Here is a 14,890-nt window from a genome sequence, read left to right as displayed (position 1 = left end):
GCCTCTGGACCATATAATATAAGTATTGACTTCCATTGATAGTAAATAATTATTGCTTTTAGATATCGATGAGTAGGATTTTATGAGTTGGGAATCATGAGTGCAATCAATCGGATTCATTCCCCAGCTGAACTTAAATTAAAGAGTAAGTTTTGATTTTTTTGTAAATTTTTCTCATTGCCTGGCAAAGCATTAATTAAGCCAGTTATTTTCTTTTATTTTAGATGAAAATAGTCACTGCAGAGATGTACGAGGTAATAATGATAGTGATCAAAGCAACACGTCCGGAAACAATGATAGGTACCATAATGGTGCCTCCTCATTTTATAACAATGATCATATACCACAACTACAGTTCTGTTTAGTCTGTGAAAAATCATTCCCTAATATTGGTTTACTGGTGAAACACGATATGGTTTACCATAGCAACCGGAAAGCATCTGGATCTTCAAGGAAACAAAATAAACCAGTTAAATTAACTCAAGAAGTTTTAGAAATGAAGGGTGATGTTAACACCACCAGTAAAAGTAATGACCTCGAGGAAATGGAAATACCATTGGTGGGTGATGGCACACCTGTAGAACTTCCGTTACTAGGATGTGAATCTCAATATGAAAACAGTGAAATAACAAAACTTGACGCTGCTACTCTTCAAGGTGAAGGGGAAAGTTCAATGTTTATCGATAAAGACAATCATCAATCCGGAAGAATTGAACCAAAAATAGAGGAAAAACTACAGTGTAAAACAGAGGACAAATTACAGTGTAAAATTTGTCAGAAATTATTCAAATCAAAAAATTATTTAAGGCAACATTTGAGAAGATTTCACTCAGAAGATCAGGGTAAAACAGTGACGTTTATTTGCAGTTATTGCGGTGACAGTAACTTTAAAACCGCGAATGGTTTAGCTAAACATCAAAGACAGCACGGTATTAAACAATACGTATTGATTTGCCCGGATTGCGGAAAAGGTTTTTTTGAACAGTGCGATCTACGTGATCACATGAACATCCACACCGGGGTGATGCCGTATACTTGTGAAACATGCGGTAAATCATTTGCTTTGCGTTCAAGATTAAAATCTCACAACAAGTGTCATTCTCGACCTCACGTCTGCGAAGAGTGTGGCAAATCTTACCAGGAACTCCGTCATTTAGATAAACATAAGCGTTGGCATCGGGGAGAGAAACCTCACACATGCGCAGTGTGCGGAAAACATTACTCGGCTAAAGATCATCTTAAATCTCACATGAAAATACATAGTGGGGAAAGAAATCATGTCTGCACCGTTTGCGGTAAAAAGTTTCTCACGAAAGGAGACGTAAATAAACACCTACGGGTTCATAGCGGCGAAAAACCATTTCAGTGCGAATATTGTGAAATGTCCTTTCGACAAAGAGGACATCTAACGACTCACATCCGGGTGCATAAAGGTTTAAAACCGTACATGTGCACCGAGTGTGGAAAAACCTTCACGACTAGCACCGGATTGAAAAACCATCGCATCTACGAGAAAGGATTGAAACCGTATTGTTGTGAAATTTGTGGTCATCAATTCAATCGATTAGACAAACTCAAACGCCATCACAAAACACATTCTCTCCACGACGATATGCGACAAGCCACTGCAGATAATGACTGTTCAACAAAGTCGATATTTCCAACAACAATTGAATCGAAAACTAATACTGATTCTAATGATACAATGTCAGTAACGCATGACATATCTGGCGTCAATGACGTGGAAACCGAAACCAATATCACAATGAATGAATCCAGAGATGTTACAATTTAATCTACTGATATAAATACATAATCAGTTGACATGATAGACTAATCTCCTGAAAATCTCAAAATTGAATCATACCATGATTCAAATACATGTTGTATATGTACCGGGTATGTGTAGTTAAATTCAGTGGAAAACGCGAATCTCATGAACTCCTATAGTTATCAGCATTCAACTCTGTGGCCAGTTGCACAATTAAGGCTTGGATTTGAGATCCTTCTTAACCTTTGTTCCATATCAAATTGGACCATCTATATAAATTATGCTCATGCGTATACTCTTATACATATAGGTATAATCTTAGGGGGAGGGAATAAGTTTTGTACACACATGCACAATTTTATGAGAAAATTAGTGGCACTGGTGACAAAACCAGAAGTTCATGTATACTGTAAGCTGATTTTCTGGGTGTCACTAAACCTAAGACTTCTAAGGTTTAGTCACTAAAGGCTGGCTTATGTCGACAAGCAACGCGACGTCTACCGACTCCTACCGACGTTACTGAGAGCAACCGCGATCGCAGCCCAGCTTATGTCGACTGCGCTCCGATTCGCAGCAACTGAGGCCGACTATCGGGATACGAGATCTTCCAGTTGCTTCCGTGCTTATGTCGGTTATGATTACTGGCAACTGCAACGGCTCAGATGGTCACGTGATAAGCATTTTGAGAATAAATTTGATTTATTTTGAATTATTGGGAAATACATTTCTATTAGAAAAGTTATTTCTATAAGATCTTTATCTTTCTGATTCTGTTTTGAATACAATGAGCTAGCGACATCATATAAAGATGGCCGCTCACACCATAATTCGCAGGCCGGCTTATGTCGACTCGATAGAGCAGCAACTGGCGGCCTCTCGTAGGCCGCTAGTTGCCGCTAATCGGCGATAAACCTAGTTGCGTCAGTAGGCGTCGCGTTGCTTGTCGACATAAGCCAGCCTTAAAGCTTCGACTTCTTAGTGTTATCGGTTCATGTATATTAGAACCACTTTGAATTTGCCCAAAGTACACAATAACAATTTGGTTTTAGGTATTATGTTTATGCCATTACAAAATTATCTTAAAGGGCATATAAAAAGAATATTGTGTACCACTATTAAGTTATTTTCAAATGTCATATACTGTATTCACAAATATCAAATATGCCACAGGTTTGTTTAGGTCAGTAATAACTGGGAAATACAATTTCTAAAAAGCTAAATTTCAGCACATGCTCAATGTTATTGTTTATGTAAGCAGATGTGCATTTTTGAAATACATGTACTTATGGTTTCCTGTCATTTCATTAGTTTTACACAGTATTTTATCGTTTTGGAAGTGACTTTGAATTAATTAACTCATACCACTGTATACTGTTGCTACTGTTGTTTATGACATGATTAATGCATGTTAGTGAGTTGTCCTGTAGGTGTGTGTGTGTGTGTGTGTGTGTGTGTGTGTGTGCGTGCGTGCGTGCGTGCGTGTGTGTGAATAGAGTGAACAAATGATGTCGATTTTATCGATTATATATAAATACGTCGGCTAGGCGTACTAGCGACACTCGTCCTCCAACTATTAAAATGGTTCTAATATACGTATATCAGTTAAAAAAAGCCATCTCAAATTGGTTTATTCATCAGAGATATGACATTTGGAAGTCTTAGGTTTAGTATCGAACCATATATGTGTGTCACTTGACCTAAGACCCCTAGACATAAGACCTTGTGTATGAATATACATGGGGAAGTGGGTACTGGCTGATTATAGCGTATGTTATAAATGGTCCAAATCTAAATCCATGTGTTTACCTGGATGTGAGTTGTAAAAGTGGTTGAATATTTTATTTTTCCTTCTCAATGTTTGTGTGCGTTTAATCTACCTCAGTTAATATTGTCACCATTGTATCATCCTTTTTGGTATTTGGTAACCTGTGGTTACCAACTTGTGGGCCAGTTAAATGATCCAGGTTTTTAACTATTGTTGTACTGTGTGAAAGGAGAATTTTGAGTCATCAGGTGCCGGTTCTTGGTACTTGTATATTTGACTCTTGGGTTAAAACACTCATAATTACTAGTTTTATTGCTACCAATGACTATGGAATTGGATCTGGATGCACGAAAAGATTTCATATTTCCCATTCTTGTTAGCTTGTATGGTAGACTTCAGTTAGCTAGGAGCTATTTTACCGGAACAAATGATCTGTTGATTGCCTGCCTCAGACACAATGAGCACTTAAAGTAAAATTATGTAGTATTGCGCCTCGAGTTTCACGATGCATTTACGTACTGACCTATCGCCCAGAACTTATCTTCCGAAGGCCCTTGCCAACAGCTGATCAAAACTAGATTACTGTGTGTTCCGAATAGGGATATGATCTGATGTATTTTGTAATTCTGTGGTAGCATACTATAATTAAAAGGGAATTTTTATTAGCTGTGCCTAGCGTTAAGTTTTAAAAAGTTTTGAAAAAATTATGTATTTCACTGCCTCATATTGTTTTATCTTTTTTCTCTGCTTGTTGGAATGAATTTCAACGCTTAACCCCCTCCCCCTAATAGCAAGTAGACCCCTCCTGGTAATTAATACAGCTGTATGTAACTCAGGCTCCCTGCATGTCCAGCGCAAAGACACGAATAAGTTATTGTTTATGCAAAAAAAATGATACCTTGTTTCTCCGCAGCGGCGAGGTCGTTAAAATAAAAAAATATTTGTAATCAGTTCACTACTATAGCTGCCGGGTCTGTTATGGAAAAAATTTATCGCAATTTTTTTTTTTAAGTAGTACAGGGTGGGAGCGTTCATAAATTACGTACCTCTATTGGGGGGAGGGGTTACTGAAATTTGGTACAAAGTGGTACATGGGGGAGGAGGATCAGCAAAGGTATGTACTTTGAGGGAGGGGGTATTAATCAATCTTGGTACGTACTTCATGCACCAAATCTCAAATGAAAATAGCCGATACTGGTGTTTTATCGGCTTTTAGTACCGGGTATATAAAATCAATGAACAACAATACTTGCTTAATTCTTTTGTTATGACATTTATTTTATATCGGACTCTATGTGTACTTGGTATAAATGGGGGGGGGGGTCATTGGCGCCATGGTACGTACCTAAGAGGGGGTCAGTGAATTTGATACAAAGGTGGTACAAGGGGTCAGAAAAACAGATTTTGAGGTACGTAATTTGTGAACGCTCTCGGTAGATAGGTGGTCCAGCTGGGTCAACTATTAAACTAAACAGAGTGGAAAAACAATGTATCAATCTTTTTAGCCGTAAGTCACAATAATTATTCAAGCGACAGGTAGTACAGTGTATTTTGCATTCTTCCATATCTCCTGAAAAACAAAATCTTTTACATCAATCTGATCGAACATCATTCACCTCAGATAATTTTTTACGGTCCCCAGATATCTAGGTAACCGAAGTCTACTGTACTTTATCTACATTAATGTACATGTACATGTATAAGAACTATTTTGCCTGCTGTGTTTAATGTGTTAAATTAACTAACAAATTAGTAATGAAATACTAGTGTCTATTAATAAACCATGGAAATGTAATAATGTACGTTATAGCTTCTGTATCATCAAAATATATTGGAGCCCACTTAGGACTTAAGTCCCAGCGGGCTATTGCGTTCACTTTTTTTCCATCTTTTTTGAAGGCGCTTCATTGAATCATCTTGATCTACCCTAGACACATCTTCAGCCTTAGGACTGCCAACTGGCAGCTGTTTGTCAAAATCAGCTCTTACCCGGTAACATACATTTTTGAAGTTTTCAAGGAAATTTTGAAGATGCTTCTATCAATTATAATGATCTTTCACATTTGATTGAATTACCTCATGGTACATCAGTCTAAGAAAAATTTGATCAATCAGACGCAAGATGGCTATCCTGTGATCCTGTAATCCTTACCCTGAATTATAAAACCTATAGCTTCCTAATTGTTTGTCATATCTGATGAACCCAAAGATCGGACAGAAGATGGCCGGCGTATGACCTTTTTTGGCAGCCATTCACAAGAGTGAGAGAATTCTCTTTCCAAAATTCTGACGTAGAACATCTAATGTCAGTTTCGCAGTATGGGTTTCATGTGTGTGAATTCTTCATTTGAATGAAGAATTTAGTTAGCACATACTCCCATAGCGTGCTCCATTTATGGTAACAGCTTCTCCATTCTCAAAAATGTAGGGTCCAACGACCTGGTCAACCGTCACATTAAATAAGGATTCCGCACAATAACGCTTTTCAGCAACTCTAAGCAATCTATGTAACTTATTACGGTATTCCCTATATTGTTCGAAATGACACGGTCGCTTTGTTCTTTTATATTTTCGGTAGTATTTACTCTTAGTTCTGATGGACCGAAGAAGCCCTAATGTTAGCCTTGGCTAAATAGAAAAAAGGAGGTTTAAATTATAAAATGCATATTTATATTATATCTGATGCGCAATTAAATATTATAAATTCTCAATTAGATAGTATTCAATATTAAAAATATTAAGTTAAAATTAACGATATATAAATGGGGGTAAAAAACTCCTAATCATAAAGAAAAATATTCAAGAAATTTATATTATAACCCTGAGAGTTCGGTTGCTTATTCTTCTGCAAAAAGTATATGGTGCCAAGTAAAACAAGATAAATTAGATAAGATAATCCCACAAAATTTAGTTAAATATAAAGATATAAATGATTTCATGTTAGAACAACCAACATATACTACACATAAAAAAATTGTTAGAAAATATAAAACTCGTAAAACTATGGTAAGTTATGTAGATCAACAGTGGCAGTGAGATATAATTGATATGAAAAATCTTTAAAAAGATAATAATGATTATTGGTGGATATTAAATATAATTGATATTTTTAGTCGTTATGTGTGGAGCTTCCCACTTTATAAAAAAGATGCTGCACAAACATCATTAGTTTTAAGAAAATTTCTTTCAGGTGGTAAACTAAAGCCAGAAAAAATACAATTTTATGATGGAAAAGTATTTGATAGATATCAAAATATTTCACAGCAAATAATACTTATAAATGGATTGATATTTTACCAAAATTGAAATTCTTTGGAATAATTTATATGGAACATTTCTTGTAGATGATTTTTGTGAACCTAAATTTAAAATTGGTCAAAATGTTAGAATTTCTAAGTATAAAAAGATATTTGACAAAGGATACGATCGTAATTTTACTAGAGAAATATATAAAATAAAAAAGGTAATAACAACAAAACCATGTCTATAAATTAGAAGATTTAGATGGTAAAGAAGTTGATGGGTATGAAGAAGAATTAAGTTCAACTACTGAAAATCTAGAACAAGAATATAAAATTGAATAAATACTAAAAGCAAAAACTGTTAAAAGAAAAAGAAAAAAAATTCTTTTGTAAAATGGGTTGGATGGCCGGATAAATTTAACGAATGGATACTCTCAAGTAAAAAAATTAAAGATATATAAATGAATAAGGAATTATTTATATTTGAACCTCATAATATGTTAATTTCTGGTGTAACAAATTGTGGAAAAACTTATTTATATTAAATTTATTACAAACTTTATAAAAACTATTTTGATAATATAGTATTATTTTGTCCAACGTATGAATTTAATCAAACTTATGAGAGAAATATTACTAGAAATAATAAATTTATTGTATTAGATTCTAAAACAGTTAAAGAAAATTTAGATAATTGTATTAAAATAGCAATTGATATTCATAATGGAGCAAATACATTATTTATCATAGATGATTGTGCAAATTTACATGATTTTAAAATTAGAGAGAGTGAATTATGTTATTTAGCTTTCTCTGGAAGACATTTTGGGATAACAAGGTGGGTTTAAATCAAAAATATAATTCAATTGTTTAAGATTTTAGAGAAAACTTTAGATTTTTAGTATTATTCTACAATAAAGATAGAAAATCGATGAAAAATGCACTTGAGGAAAATGATATTATTCCACATGATTTACATCATGAATATACGGATAAATTGAAAAATAAGAAGAGATCCACGGATATTAATATCTCGGGCGCAGAAGGGTATCTTTGTAATGTATAGGCGCCATCTGATTGATGAATCTTTAAGGTTTTCCTTGAAAACTTCATGGATGTGTAAAATCTGCTGATTTCGGTGAACAACATCATCGAAATCTAATCAGCAATCATCGCGGCAATACACGAGGTTTGGGCCTATTCGATTGTGCGCGCATAATCTTCCGTGAAGTAGCGTATCGATTGAATCTTCGGTTATTTGCATAATGAAATAGATATGGGGAGACGGAATCGATACTACGGCTATCAAATTAAAAATAAACATATAAGACTCTCCCATGACTGGGAAATGAGAAACTAGAGAAACTAGAACCGAGCAGATTAATAGATTAATAGATGAGAAGATCAAAAGACCGGTTTGTCTGCGTCAATCGAATATGCCCTTACATTGATTGACAGCGGGAGCTCAGCCAACCGCAGGGAGCAGTTATTTTACTTCAATGTAACGTTGTACATCGGCCTTCTAGCCGTTTTATGAAACAAAATGCTCCTTGAAATTTCTTTAAAAATCGCCACAAATTCGTCGATTTCTCGATTACGCGATATTCAAAATTCCATTTCCAACAGATTTTAGCAGCTGATGAAGCTACATTTTGCACATAAACATAGTAGATTGCATGACTTCGTGTCAAAGTTATAACCTCGTTTGTAAGCAAAATTTCGATTTTTGGACCCATTACGATTTGTGGGCTTCGCTCGAGATAATAAAAGGTCAAAATTACTATTTCGATTTCAACACCCATTTAAATATGAATTTATTTAAACTCAACTAGCTTGGTAATCTATTATATCTTTAGTTGAAATTAGTTATTGGTAGTTGAAACAAAAATCAAATAAAAGTCAACAAGAAATAAATAAAAACTATAATATTTCAACTAGCTTGTTAATCTAGTATATTTTTAGTTACATTCTAGTTGAATTCTAGAGTGAAATTCTAGTTGCAACAACACAATTAATTTTTTTGTTATATAAATGGGAGGTGAAAAGAAAATAAAATCTAGAAATAGTGATGTTCCAATTGAAAAAACTGGATGATTTAGGTGTAACAGAAACAAAATTAACACCAGATGATAATGGTGCTTTAAATGATATTACTACAAACAATAATTATGAATATTATCTTTATTGCAAACACCAATTTGAAATATTAATAGCATCTGGGAAATATAAAAGTTTTATTAGTAAAAACTTAACTTATAATGAATTAGATACAATGAAATCAGATGAAATTATTAAATTATTTAAGATTTATGAAACTGCGAGAATAGCTGGAATTAATGATGCGATATCAGAAAATGTAGTAAAAGTTTATAGTAAATTATGTAAATATATGCTACCAATTCAAGATGAAAATAAATTATATTTCGATTTAAAAAATTATTATTTAGTTATGACTGAATTAAATGAATGGATTGGATATTTATCAATTCAATTAGGTGGATTTATGACATTATTATCAACTGGAGTTATAACATTTTCAAATATTGAAAGTAAAAATTTGTCTTCAATAAATAAGCGAAGTGGAAGAGGTGAAAGGATTAACTGTGAAGAAAAAACCCGAGAACTCAGAAACAAATTGAATGGTCTCGGCAATTAGGAATTAAATCAAGAGAATTTAGAAAAGCTATAAAAGAAAAAATAAATAATAAAGATGTTAATAAAAATGGTGGAAATATTGTTATTTCTAGTCCTTCTGATAATAGAATATTTGATAAATATCTATATTTTACAACTGGATTTGTAATTGTATTCATTTTGATTGGATGTAGTTGGTAAAAAAAATCAAATAAAATTTATGATATTTATAATTCTGAAACTACTACTATTAAAAATAAAAATACTTCTGAAATTCCAAACTTCACAATAAAAAAAATGGATTAATATTTTAGAAAAAAAGCAAAAAAAAATAATATCATTTTTAAGTAATTGAATATCTCACTACTTTTGTCTATCTATGCGGAGCATAAATTGTCCAGATAAGTCATTTCGGATTCTTAATATTTAATTAATTTTATTATCAATTTATTCTTTTATTTAATCAACAACTTCTAAATCATGATGACCGTATTCATTTTTCCCGTGGTAAATTATTTTAAATCCTTCTAAATCTTTTAATTCCCCTGTACTCAATGAAACCCATTTATCAGGTAAAAATACTTTAAATTCTCGCGTTGTACTAACATTACAGTAACTTAAATTTGCTGATATTGTATCTCCGTATTTAGTTTTTATCTTTTCTAATCTTAATATTTTATGTTCAATTTCTTTTGTAACATCGACTAACTTTTTTATTACAAATCGTTTTTTTTGCTGGTGTTATTCTGTTATTTATTGCCGCTAAGAATGCATTTCTATCTCCCATTTATTTAAACAAGAAAATTAACTTTAATAAATTATTTGACGCCTGCGAAAAAATGTAGAATTTCTGGGATAAGCTAATGTGGAATTGCAAATTTGAAAATCGAAGTTTTAAGAAATTTGGGGAATTATGAGATTTGGCGATTGGGTAGATGATACTGAGTCTTCGACTGGTCTAATTTAAAAAAAGATTGTCAACTTGTGACCGATTTCGATTCACTTTTGCCTCTAAGCTGGTCTGCAACTTCATTGCCTCCATGGTTGAAGAAAGAGCTCTTCTGATGTCTGCTGCTTCATCATGACTTCGAGCATATCGTGTAGCTAGCCGGCCCGGTCGACCGGGATCCCGGGGCCCGGTTTGGCTGTCACTCGATAGATATCCTAGACTTGAGTCTGGGTTGAAGTAGACATTGTCATTTAAATAACTTATTCATGTTATTCTGTATGAATTACCCGTGTGTCTTGTATTTTGTATTTTCTTAGTTTAAAATTTGTAACTTTATTGAATTTAGGAATTTTATCCCGGAATTTCAATGTAATAAGGATCAATAAAGTATTGAATTGAATTGTCACCTTATACACATGCCATCAGTGGACGCGGAGCCGTATATGACAGTTATGCTATTATAAATTGCTAATCTCATGAAACCTGCATACCCCTAATATCGAACATATTTTCTAAAACATTTGAATATTGAAATTATATGTTTACACGTGTTTTTATATAGACCGCTTGTAGCCGCCGATGAAATTCACACCGGCCCTACTCAGATCGTAGATAGCTTCGTCATTCCACTAGCATCCCCATGTCAGGGTCTGACTTTTATATCGGACTTCCAAATCGTGTATACATCCGCCATTTAACCGAATAATCCGATTTACTTATCATTTCTATTTATGCCTGCCGCTCCTGATATAATCAAACATCTTTTACTATTACAATACGTCTTCTCATGATATTCAATGCAATATAACATTCCGGTGTTCAAATAGAGGTCATTATATAATCACAGGGAGCCATTCTACATCTTTATCAATAATATTTTGCCAAATAGCTTGTATGTGTACACATAAACCTGTGACGTTTTGCACATCGATTTACGGTTGTCGTTTGTAAAATGACGCTGAATGGTTAGCATTGTTTAGGTTTCATAATGGTAACGTTTTATAAGGCGTCAAAAAAAATTACTTGTGGTGATGAGTGTGTGTCGCCCTCTGATCTGAAGCCCTGATTTTCCAATTACTACTGGCGTATAAGCAATCAGCTGGCTTTTAGTTTTGTCCTTACGATCAGTGAAACAAATATTACTTCCAAAATATTGAAGTAGTCGTTTCTTCAAGTTTTGGTTGGTGTACTTTTCAGCATCAGAATCAATGACACCATGCTTAATAAGTAGAGATTTGTACACACTTAAAACCATCGACATGTCACAAGCACTCCGCTGTACAAAAATGACTGACTCCAATTCTTTCATCAAATCCTGAAAGGCAAGCTGGTACGCGCCAGATAAAGATTCGATGGTACAGAGAGTCCTGTCATGTTTGGATGACTGCTGATTGCATAAAATACAGCGGTCCCAATTATTTTTCTCGCACTTGGGTCTCACAGCAGATTCGAGAACATTGTTTCCATCCGAGAAAAAATCTTATTTGCATTTAACTATTCTGTTAATATTTGTCTTGCTGGTATAGGAACCATAGCAGTTCCGGTGCCAAAATATAGTATTCTCGTCTAGACTGCCAATTCTGTGGTAAACTCTCCTTTCTTGCGCTGCTGATAGGAAAACATTATATGTTTTTTCTGAAGGAGTTTTTAAACTATTATTTTCCTCTGGTGACAAACTGTCACACTTTCCACAAATTACACATGCTGGTTTTGACTTTCGTGGCTTTATGTTTGTAATTGTTTTCAGCGGTATTCGAGAGGTTATATTAGATATCTCCTAGTCCTACCTCGATTGGTTGCAGAGATATGGTAGAAAACTGCATTTCCAGTGATGCATCATATCATCTATTGTTGTCTTTGTAACCATGGAATTGACTATTTTTGATCTTTTACCAACAATGGACATGAAGCTGTTATCATAGACTATCATTTAATGCATGCAAAGTTATCCAAATATTTTGAGTTAATTTTGTAGGAATAATCAATCTGACCGAACCATGGAAAAAATGCAAATTACGGAAAGAACCGCTTAGTTCAGTGGTAAATACCTACATGAAGTATTTATATTTCATAGATAATGGTTGACAGTTATCCGCAATAATATTTTATTTTGAAATTTTAAGGCTACATATCATAGTTTACCAGTTATTGCTGATTTTGTTGATGCTCAGAAATAAGGTTAAACGAAAAAAGAAAAGCACCGTCGTCACCTTGACAACCGATTATTGCAACACTGCACTTGTTGTCAGGGTGACAACACCCAGCGTCCGAAGCCCCAAGATGTTGTTTTTCCATCGGTACCAAGAAAGTCCGTATGGCTCGCCGATTGAACAAAATCTATTTTCTAGCCATCTTTTTGACAGTCATCTCCCATACTAACATTGTCTGACTACGCACAACGTTGCACTCTTGTTCCGAATACATAACGACGCATAAATGACATTGATATACCTCTAATGATCTTAGGTGACCCAGCTTATCCATTACTTCCATGGCTTATGAAGCCCTATTCAGATAACGGATTATTAACAAGATCTCAACATAACTTTAACTACCGTCTTAGTCGTGCTAGGATGGTTGTGGAAAGTGCACCTGTTTTAAGCCATTACGATAGTATCTTATTAGCGGAGCCATGTTTAGGCCTATATGTTGTCATCATGACAATTTCTTTTTTATGCAGACAGAAAATAACTTGTTAAAATGAGTTGAAGTTCAGTTTAGTGATATTATTGGCCACACTTTAGACTAAAAAGTTGACTCTTGTTTCTAATTTCTAGCGTAAAGTTGACTATCTGACGATTTTCTCCATACATTTTCTTTCGAATCAAGATGTACTTCGAACTCTATAGCCGTCAAGATGATGGATCTGTATAATTAACGCATGGTCACATTTTCCACATAAATAAATTATCATGACTATTTAAATCTCTTTCTGTTCTGATAAATAAATCTATTTGTTTTAACCACATATATTCATATATTCATTTATAGTTCATTTTCATATTTTCTATAGTATAATAAATCTATAACATTTTCATCATCATAATGTTTTGATAAATATTGAAGTTCAGTTTAGTGATATTATTAGCCACACTTTAGACTAAAAAAGTTGACTCTTGTTTCTAATTTCTGTAGCGTAAAGTTGACTATCTGACGATTTTCTCCATACATTTTCTTTCGAATCAAGATGTACTTCGAACTCTATAGCCGTCAAGATGATGGATCTGTATAATTAACGCATGGTCACATTTTCCACATAAATAAATTATCATGACTATTTAAATCTCTTTCTGTTCTGATAAATAAATCTATTTGTTTTAACCACATATATTCATATATTCATTTATAGTTCATTTTCATATTTTCTATAGTATAATAAATCTATAAAATTTTCATCATCATAATGTTTTGATAAATATTGAAGTTCAGTTTAGTGATATTATTAGCCACACTTTAGACTAAAAAAGTTGACTCTTGTTTCTAATTTCTGTAGCGTAAAGTTGACTATCTGACGATTTTCTCCATACATTTTCTTTCGAATCAAGATGTACTTCGAACTCTATAGCCGTCAAGATGATGGATCTGTATAATTAACGCATGGTCACATTTTCCACATAAATAAATTATCATGACTATTTAAATCTCTTTCTGTTCTGATAAATAAATCTATTTGTTTTAACCACATATATTCATATATTCATTTATAGTTCATTTTCATATTTTCTATAGTATAATAAATCTATAACATTTTCATCATCATAATGTTTTGATAAATATAAAGCTTCTAATGTGTAATCATCTTTAATATTTTCACCTGTTGTCTCTGGTAATTGCATTAATTCGAATATATTTATTTTTAAATAATTAACTTAAAAATAATAAATAATATAATAAAAATAAAATTTTATTCAATGTTAAAACAGAAACTTCAAAATATCTTTCCTCGATATGTCTTATAAATTCATTAAATATTTTTTCTAATTTCTTTTATTTGTGTTTTCGAAATCATTTCTTCGGAATGTGTTTGAATATTATACTCCATTTTTTCTTCTGATTTTATGAAATTTACTTTTCCAGAAATACTTATTTTTATAAATTCAACATCTGTTACAGAATCCATTATTTTTCTATTATTTCAATAAATTTACTATAATCTTCAATTGTTGCTCCTTTAAAGAATCTAAATATTATAGCTGCAGGTCCAATTTTACTACGTAATATTTCTAAGATTTCCATTTTATCTTTTATTTCTAGTGAATCGATATAATTTCTAACATTTTCCATATAAGGTTTATTTAGAATAGATGTAGTTTTTTTAATAGATTTTCTCATTTGTTTAGATTTATCATCAAAATATTTTGTTCCTAAAATATTTTTACTTAAATTTTGTTGGTGTTTTTGTGATTCGAGATGTCTTTTATAATTCGTTTTAATTACAAAAATCGCATTTTATTTAATCTTTTTTTTCAAATTATTTAATTGTTCTTTACTTTCATTATAATGTTCTGGAGTTTCAAAATCTATAACAT

At 32.8% G+C, this 14,890-nt stretch overlaps 1 protein-coding gene across 1 annotated transcript; it reads left to right on the top strand.

Moving 5' to 3' along the window:
- The first annotated feature begins 465 nt into the window (after positions 1 to 465).
- Positions 466 to 2,743, top strand: LOC141903961 (uncharacterized). Its single transcript, XM_074792376.1, has one exon. It carries the CDS (start codon positions 497 to 499, stop codon positions 1,793 to 1,795), a length of 1,299 nt encoding a protein of 432 aa, XP_074648477.1. The 5' UTR covers positions 466 to 496; the 3' UTR covers positions 1,796 to 2,743.
- The last annotated feature ends 12,147 nt before the right edge of the window (positions 2,744 to 14,890 follow it).

Source organism: Tubulanus polymorphus, chromosome 4 (genome assembly GCF_964204645.1).
Source record: "Tubulanus polymorphus chromosome 4, tnTubPoly1.2, whole genome shotgun sequence".
NCBI lineage: Eukaryota > Metazoa > Nemertea > Palaeonemertea > Tubulaniformes > Tubulanidae > Tubulanus > Tubulanus polymorphus.
Note: the sequence above shows the minus strand (reverse complement) of the source record. Positions and strands in the feature narration are given on the sequence as shown.